Source organism: Leptonychotes weddellii, chromosome 7, assembly GCF_054177405.1.
Source record: "Leptonychotes weddellii isolate Sample4059 chromosome 7, ASM5417740v2, whole genome shotgun sequence".
NCBI classification, from domain to species: Eukaryota; Metazoa; Chordata; class Mammalia; order Carnivora; family Phocidae; genus Leptonychotes; species Leptonychotes weddellii.
The window spans coordinates 92,655,287-92,664,842 of NC_138375.1; the positions used below are offsets into that span (position 1 = coordinate 92,655,287).

The window sequence follows — 9,556 nt, forward strand, 5'->3', positions numbered from 1 at the left end:
CAGGGCCAGGTCCTGGAAGTCTCTGTTGAGCCCTCCGTGGGCCTATTGAGACGATGTGGAAGGAATCGAGGTGCCGGTGCCTCCCACTGCACGCTCGCCATTCGGAGCCGGGTGGGCCCCCGGCGTAACTGCTGCCGCTCTATTGGTGTGAGCCGTTGCCTCCGCCTGGAGTTCGCGTCTGTCCAACACACACACACACACAGCAGGTCTCAGCTTAGACATCCCTTCTGCTGCTCTTCCTCACCCTTGAACTTTGGGAGCCCGTCACCCCAGTCAGTTTAGGGCAGCACTTTATGTTTTGTTCGCCTTTATAAATCTCCACAGTATTACTCACTGCAGGGTATAGAGTGAAGGTACAAGAATCATTTGAATGACTAAGAAATTCCCTCTTTTTTCAGATACTCTGTTATTTATAATCACTTGCCCTAAAACAACTTTTAGTTCTTGGGTGTCAAAGCCACAGGGAATTGTTAGTTATATAAGCTTATTCTGTAACTGAGCAAGAAACCAAGAGGCAGATATGGTATTAGGTGTAATTCCTGAACATGATGGCTTTGTAGAGCCCCAGAAAGTCAGTCTTGGGAGGGATCACCCAGTCTGACCATCTTGTCAAATCCTCTCATTTTACAGGGAAGTAAAGAAACCTCGGATGGATAAAGTGACTGAGGTCAGGGAGCCAGCCGTCTGTGGCCGAGCTAGGATTAAAACCTGTGTTTTGCTTTATATAAGAAACCCTCCCAATATCCTCCTTCATCTGCATTGGTCTATGGATTCTTTTTAAGCAATAATGGCAATTATCTGTTTCCTTCACCTCCCAGTTTCTGTCCTTAGACCCCAACACACTCCAGGGATGGGTTAGAAAAGATAACGATGTAGCAGTTACCAAAATAGCACAAGGCCCTCTCTGCAGTTTGCCAAAAGCCAGGGAGCCACTGAAAAGAACACAATCAGCCCTTGTGAGTGAATGTGTTCCCCCACTGTGGGTGGCAAGTCCCAACTCCTGATGAGCCCAACTCAGCACACAAGACAAAGGACAGCACAGCACACACATGAACTTTTGCCACTTTTGTATTTTATTGTGGAACTGAGTTTTTTTTTTTCTTTTACATCAAATATCCTCAATGGAAGAGGGGATATTGCACACAAATATCATAAAAGCACTACATATTACTTTCACTGAAAACTAATTTTCTACATTAGATATGACTGGATAGGATAGAAGTGATGCAGGATTATAAGACATAATACCATACACAGCTGCAGACTGACACAAACACCATTCAGAACAAGAGAGAGGAGTGGAGGTGCTTCTCAGCTGGGCTCAAGACCACTTCTTTCCAGGACCGGAAAGAGAAGGCTGCATGCAGCGCAGGTAAGCATGACTCAGGACGGCTGCACGGTGTTCTCGAAAGGGCAGCCCGGTCTTGATGCCTCATCTTGATGGCTCCTGTTTGGGGAGCTCCAAACGAGTGAAGAGAAGCTATTTATTTTTTTCCCTTCCTTTTCAGTTTTTGATGCTGCCTTTTAAATTAATAAAGTCATTTTTTTAATAGTCAATAGTTTTAATACCAGGTGAATAACCTAATTGCTTTCAAAGAAATGCTCATCCCTAGGCTGTTTTTGGTGTGTTGTTCAGTTGGTTAGAAGATAAAAGCTTACAGTTCCTTTCAAATGGAAACAAATCTTTTCTTCTAAATCTGAAGCACAAAAAAAAATGTTATTAATCTAACTCACAATATCATTACCGAGCAAGAACCTCCTGTGACAGGTGACTAAAGAGAGGCAAGAAAAGCAATTTCAGAATTGTAGAGCAGCTCCTGAGAGCTGAAATTTGGTAATAGAGAGAAAATGGAAGGTGGTAGAATTTTCATTAGCAAATGATTGAATCTTATTAAATGAGTATTGAAAAGCTCCTAAACTGCATAAGCTATTGGAGACACTTAAAACATTCATATACACTGGGGAAACCATTCACTAGGATATGTAAGGTTTAAAAAAAAAAAATTTTTTTTTTTTTTTTTGAACTCCATGGAAAATGGTGTTGGGGGGGGAAGGGGTCATTGTATCCAGTCCCACCACAAGACTGAGAAAGCATGCATGGGGGTTGGGTTTTGAGAAAGGGGATAGAATTCGTTAAAATTGAAAGTGGAGGATCATCTCTTAACATTTAGTCTCTGTAGAATTTTGCTTAAGAACACTACCAAAAGTTCGTGATCATGAGTGCCCTCTTGATGGAGTCTCGTCATTTAAACAGTGTAAATTCCTTTCACTCAAATATTCAATCTGTACAATTGGATTAAGTAATCAGTACGAATAAAGCTCCTAGAAGTCTGTGTCAATCTCTAGCCCTCACCATGAATGTACATGGTACATTGTGATGGCTGTTACTAAACTAATTGTGTACTTATGGAACTAGCAAAATTAGGTTAGTCACACAGGTAGGAGAGGTGTCTGGAAGGACAGGAGCGACCTGCAATGCAAATATTGACTTTCCTGGTATACTCAAGCTCTGCGGTCATCACTGAGAACAATGGATGGAAAAAGGTACCGTTACATTTCGTAGGAAAAAGAGCCAGCTGACCAGTGACAGCTTTTGTGTATTTTTCCCATTAAATCCCATAGCAAAAAAAAAAAGGAAAAAAAGGAGTAGGATAGAATGGTTATAATTGAAGATTGGCTATAATTCTCCAAAATGTATTTTTTTACAAAGCAAAATAATGCACACGTTAAATTTAATTTGGGGAAACTGGAAAATAATTCCATCTTCTATCAAAGAAAAATCAAGCAGAGGTCTGGATTTGGCAAGAAGGCTGGAAATCAGTTTCTCTTCCCATGTATTACGTGGACCTAACCAACTCAACTAACCAGTAAATAATTATCATGAGTTATCTTGGGTGGTCTCATAAAGTAAGTTTGAAGTAGATAAGTTTATACTCAATAAAATCCATTTTTGTCACAATGAGTTTTCCATTTTGTGTGATTTTTTTGTACCCTTTATCAATGTGTCATTCTTAAGGACTCTAAAGAAATGGGGTAATAAATAAAAGCATTTCTAGAGAAGCCTAAAAAAAATAGAATATTAATTTTTTAAAAAATTAAAACATTTGAAAAATGTAATTCACAGCATTAAGTAGACTGCATAGGTCCTCCGTGGAGGGACCCTGAAGAAGCATTGTTTAAACCCTCATAGTAGTTAGTTAGCAGTGCAAAACATACACTTACCAGACAAAAATCAACTAAAATGTTAATTTTGAAATAAATAACTAACATAGAAAATAAAATGAGGTCATTGTTCACTACTCCGTAGATCTTAAAGAGTCTGCAGGAAACACAACGTGACAGAGCACAGCACAGTTGTCACTGAGAAGTTTGCCACATCTGAACACTGGGTGCATTGATCTGCAACTTGAAACTTGACGTCAGTTTTAATCATGATCTGGCTTCCAGGTTCATAGTTCAATGACGACAATGATGGAAATGATCTCTGAACTCCACATGATGAATCGTTGGAGACGGGAATTCATTTGCTCTCAATGAATTATTTCTTTTACCTTTTTTTCCAGAAAAGAAAATCCCAAAGCAAATTTTTGCTAGGGTTCTTTGAACTTGTCTTGGCTCTTTTACCTCATGGTTAAAGGTCTTCAAAGAAGGATGTAGAATACCACAGGGTGATACACTTGCAAAGGCCTGGGAAAGTAGCCTACCGTGCCATTCTGCCCCACTCTCAAATAACACATACTAAGGTTTGTATGTTAGGGGAATCAAGGGGTGGAAGGTATCACTATTCCTGGTAGTTACGGGTTTTAATAAATATTACTGCAACATCAGACTTCAATCTCACCAGAACTTCAAGAAACATTATTTTGTCTTATGAAAGACTTAAAAAAAAAAAGACTGTCACTTGAAATTTTCTTTGCATTTTCCTGTAAATGAAAACATTTGTTAAAAAGTTCACCTATGAAAAGTTCTCACATATCTAAAAACAAAAACAAAAACAAAAAAACTCTTCTGTACACTTGTTCCCATAATTATGCTGAAAGTAATGGAAAATTTAAAAAAAAAGGAAAAAAGCCAATGTAAGACAAAGGAAGGTAAATACTGTACACTTGTCGAGAACCTCTTCCACCATAAGATTCACTGTGCTCCCAGTTCTGATCATAGAAGCCATTTCGATCTTGGAACTTGCAGTAGTAGAGAAGCTATGATAGGCTCAACTTGTTCGGCTGAGGGGCCACAGGTGCACTGAGGTGGTATTCAACACACATGACTCAGCATCAAACCGCTGCACCCATCAGATCAGCTTCTAGGTCCCCCTCCCACACGCGCACACACTTGCTCCTTTAACTGGAGTATCTATAATCCTACACAGATGTTTTATAAACTTGCGGTCTCACATTAAAAAATAAGTGCATCAAGTATCTTTGTACATTCAAGTCTCTTTCTAAGGCAAATTGTCTACCGTGTGTACTCCCAACCGCTTTGGTATTTGCTTGTTAATTGGGGTGGACTTGGGTGTTTCCGCATGCAGGTGAAGTGACTCCGAGTGGACTAACTGGGTGGACAAATGCTGGGAGCATGCCTTAGATCAATCTACTCGTGTGTCTGAAGAGTCTGAGAGTTCGGAATGGGGTTCAAACCACTCGCTCATCCAGTCTGCGCTCACTACATCATGTCAGTGTGCAGCCTTCAAACTGAAGGAGCTTAATTAAGGCGTGAAAATCTCACATGCCCTCGTAACAAGTTTTGTTCTTTTTGTTTCCTTCCAGCTAACTTGTTTTAGAAAATGAAGACCCTTTTTGATGACTCAGACTGACACAAATTGAAAACTTGGCCTATGTAGACTACAGAATACAGACTGCCTGAGAAAATGCAGCCCTAAGTGCTGGTTATTCTCTCCTCCTTACCCCACCTTGCTCTGTCTCTTTCTCTCTGGGTATCTCACCAGCACTCTCTACCATTACCTCTCCTTCTCTTGCATTCTTTTCCTTTCTCCTTCTCTCTCTCCTGTGTTCTCTCTCATTGTGCGCGCGCACTCTCTCTCTCTTTCTCTCTCTCTCTCTCTCTCTCTCTAAGACAAATGCCTCTACCTAGCAGAAGTCAGTTGGGTTTGCTAGTGCATGGTTTCCAAATGTTCAGCAGAGATGAACTGGGATAGGTAATTTTGCAGTAACTTGAACCCTACTGTGGGAATACTGTTACTTCCCTTAGCAATCAGCAAAAACTAAGAAATATTAGTGACTTGCATCACCGTGACACAGTATAGCATTTGGCAGGTAACAGTTCAGTGACTTATTTAGACGCATTGACTTTTTAGAAAAGGTGGTTTCAAATTGAAGAATTTCTGGAAACAAAGTTCAAATCCTGTGGTGTGGCTGGCCTTGGTTTTTACAGTTCAATCTTGCATGCAGGGAAGGATTCGTCTTGCATAACCACTGTGCTGCTGCTTGCTAAAACCATGATGTTGAGGTCTTGTTGTTTCTCGTGGGTCTCTTGGTACCATTCCCTCATCACTTCCGAGTCATGAGTAGGGATCAGGGTTACCTGCATGGAGACAGAAAATAGTTGGTTAAGGGCAGAGCTAGAAATCGGATTTAAAAAATAGAGCAATAATAAGGTATGAATCAGACTATTAAAAGAAGAAGGGGAAAGAGAGGAAATTTTTCTGTTTTTTCTCAAGAGATACAAAGGACTTTCCAACTTAATACATTTTCCAGAAATCAAAATAGAGCTGTAAAAAATTAAGTTTTTCTGAAATAGTTAAAGACTGGAACCAAAAGCAGCTCATGACCAGTCAATTAGTTCATCTATATTCATCATCGAGTTTTCAAATACTCAGTGTTAAGAAGGGCTTCAGTTAAGGTGGGATTGCTTGTATTTCCTTTCACAGACCTGGGCAATTTTGCATGAAAGATACTGCATATTTAATCCAAGGAACTTTAGTTATCATTGCCACTCAATTGTGTGTAACTAATATTGTATCCTGAGAACAAAGATTTGTTATCTTTGTGTCTGTGGCTGGGATGGTAGAGTGGGTGGGTGGCTGGCTGGCTGGGTGGGTACTAGTTTGAATGGTAAAAATTCCATCTAATACTCATTAGGAGGCCACTGGGTGTTTCTCATGAGGTTTAAGATGATTACCTAGCAAATAATTGTATTTATTGTTATGCAAACACAGTTTACTAGGTGACTATGCAAAACCACAGGTAAACCTGAGATAAGCAAAGATCACCCCAAAATAAGAGAGGTGGTTCATAGCCAGTTACAATGTGATGTTTGTGAGCTGGGAGGGTCCTGTTGGGGGCCATTTTCAGTAATGCTCCTCCCGTGGGATTTCACCTGGCCCGGTGATTTTCTAAATGGCCATATTCCTAGCTTTGGTCTATTTGTGAAACACAAAGGAGTAAAGACAATTTGAGTAGCTCTCATATGGAAATAGCATTTTGATCCTTGGTATATTAGAGGGAAGGTCAAGTAATCTTGGGCCCATTTTGTAGACAAGTGAATTATGCCTAGGATGGTAAAATGGCTTTCCTCCCAGACAGTGGTAGTGGGGGTACCAAGAATAATCTTCTAGACTATCTTCCGTGTGTGAAATCCACTTTGTCCTCAGGATATTTCATGTGGGAGAGACCCATGGGGCACCTCATGCGGATCCACAATCACAGTGGTGCCTCTTTAAACGATTCCTTCCCTCCGCCTCTGGACACAGCTCCATGTGCAGTGCAGACACTGTCCTGGGGCTCTTACCTGCATGTTGCTGCCCCACTGGGCTTTCCCTTCCAACAAGGCATCCAGGACAGCCCGGCTGGGCTCCTCAGCAGCAGGGTCATTCCCACTCACCACGTAGTAGGATGACCTCACTCTCTTGAAAAATTCGACATCAACATTCTTACTATTGCTGTGATTGGGAATATAGCACAGGTCCAAATACACAGGGGGGCCTGGAGGCACAGCTGAGGGCTTGGAAGGCTTGGTGTTTCCCGGTCCTTTGGTAAACAAACAGAAAAGCCAGGGTCACAGAAATGCGAAGAGACCCACTGGTCCGGTACTCCTTTCCTACTCATCCCCAAGAAGGTCCTGCAGGATATGCAAAGGGGACATTTGGGCATTTCTCTCTCTCTTGTAAAGGGTAACTGAAGAAAGCATAACATGGTTGTTTACCATCTCAACAGGAGAAGCAAAGAATGGGATGATTTTCCTTTGTGGACAGCCCCTTAGAAAGAAAGAAGAGTTCCAAGGCCTTCCCAAAGGATGGAACTAGAGAGTAATACTCCTCCTAAAAGAGCTGCTAATGTGCATCCTAATTTGAAAAGTGATCTAAGAAACCAATTTTGAAAGTCAAAAGGAAGCCTCTGCATTTGGCAAACACAGTTATAAGCAATGTTAGTAATTCATGTTAGGATCTCATGTGACAGCAACTCTGCTCACAGCTGAATATTATGCCCCAACATCTGACTTAGTAAATGGTTCAGATTTTAACCTCCTATGATCTCCAAGGCCCCCAGAACTCAGCCTTGTTCATAAACTGATGAAACACTATATTCGGTCCTAGCACAGTACTCTGAAAGTGAGACATCTCTCCCTCAGCAAGGCTGGCTACCAAACTTTGACAAGAAGGTTCAGAGAGACTAGGCTTCTCTAGCCAATCAAGACATACCAGACTGGGGAAAGGGGCATCTGGCTGCCAACACTGGGAGTCTAAATTAGAAAGCCCAGGCAAAGTCAAGATTCAGATTAACCCAAAACTTTCCTGGCACCGTGTCTGATGAGATGGCTTTCTGACTTGTTCTGGCTAGAAGGTTTAAATTTTCTGGAACATTAACAGAACTGGCATTCTAAGGCAGTGGTCCTTCAGCCTAGCTGTATAACTCGCATCACCTAAAAAGCCTAATACTGATGCCCAGACCCCACACCCCAGAGTCTGGCTTCACTGGGCTGGGACAGGGTTTGGGCACCACTGTCTTTTAAAAGCATCCCAAATAATGCTAATGTGCAGTTGGTTTGAGACCACTGCTATAAAGTCATTTAAAATACCAGCTGGAGGGCGCCTGGGTGGCTCAGTTGGTTAAGCGACTGCCTTCGGCTCAGGTCATGATCCTGGAGTCCCTGGATCGAGTCCCGCATCGGGCTCCCTGCTCGGCGGGGAGCCTGCTTCTGCCTCTGACCCTCCCCCCTCTCATGTGCTCTCTCTCTCTCATTCTCTCTGTCTCAAATAAATAAATTTAAAAAAAAATCTTTAAAAAAAAAATTAAAAAAATAAAATAAAATAAAATACCAGCTGGATCCTATATACTTAATCCTCTTTCCTTTCTCCATAGGATAGTTAAAGACTGTCAACCCAAACTACCAGTGAATTCCTTCAATTGTCCAGTTTTAGTTTTAGAAGGAGTGGGGGAGTGAAGAGAATCAGCCAAACTGATATTTGGGTAAACTGACTCATTTTTAATGAATAACCAGCCATTTTAATGAATCTGAGCGAAAAGCCCTCAAAATGTCCATATTTAGGCCTACCAAAGAATTCTGACTGATAGCAGAAGTTTATTAACTACAGTTCTAATGATTAAAAATGTCCACAATTTTCCCTTGTGCGCTAAATCACTACCATCAACACTAAACGAACTGAGAGAACTGACAGCAGTCGATCCAGATTTGTTAAAAAAAAAAAAAAAAATCAATTAATAATGCAGTTGTGTTGTTTTAGAAACCTACTGGAAAAGCACCTCCAAAGTAAATTCAAATGAACTCATCTTTATTTATTACTTGGCCTTAAAAATATCTCTTTAAACGACACACAAAAAATGTTTTAAAAACCCCATTGTGTGGGCTAGAGTGGCTATATCTGGCAAGTTTGGTAGCGAGCTTCAGTTGGTTTTTATCTGTTTGAAAGGATGTCATGTTTTCTCCTAAGTGCAGGCTGGTTGCCAACTCTTTCAGACCAAGAGGTTAATTATCTGGTGGTTTTCCATTAGTTCTAAGCATGAACAAATTCAGTTTGTTTTCTGCATGCATGTACAAAGAGGAAATGTGATGAGAACTCAGGCTTGAAATTGATCCTCCATGCTGCTTAAAGTAGAGCTTGGCAGCTATAAGTGATACTTCCTAAAATGCACAGAATTTGAGAGGCCCAAGGTTCATCTACCAGATTTTTCCCTAATAAACGAGGAAATGTTATTTAAATTACTTTTTGCTTTACACGTTTGGGTCAATTTATATTACTTTGTGAACAGAGGTCTGAAATCCCTGAATAACTACTTAAAGCAAATAAAATGTATTAATGCAAATCCCTATGACTGGTTTGAAGCAAAGAAATGAAGCTGGGCCATCAGAGACCTGTTCCATCAAAAACCCAGGTTATTGCTGGGTTTTTGGGAATTGAATAAGGGAATTGGGACCAAAAGAGAAATGATCAGAAGTCAGAGATATCTCCTTCTACCAACTGAATTTCAACTTGGAATAGAATCGCGACTCTCTGTTAGTGAGACCGCGGCATAAGAGGGGGTTAAGAAGAGCCTTCGATGTTTTTCTCTCAGTTTGTACTGGGTACTGGTCAACTGAA

The 9,556-nt window shown here is 40.9% G+C and overlaps 1 protein-coding gene across 2 annotated transcripts in view; it reads right to left on the reverse strand.

Moving 5' to 3' along the window:
- Positions 1-1,052: 1,052 nt before the first annotated feature.
- The window catches only part of MAP1B (microtubule associated protein 1B), a 92,568-nt gene continuing 84,064 nt past the window's right edge, over positions 1,053-9,556 (reverse strand). For both annotated transcript variants that reach the window (XM_081826765.1, XM_081826766.1), the window contains 2 exons: positions 6,748-6,986; positions 1,053-5,541 (listed from right to left, as the gene is read on the reverse strand). In XM_081826765.1, the coding sequence (XP_081682891.1) occupies positions 5,386-5,541; positions 6,748-6,986 (395 nt within the window). In that variant the 3' untranslated portion in view covers positions 1,053-5,385. The remainder of the gene's footprint in view (positions 5,542-6,747; positions 6,987-9,556) is intronic.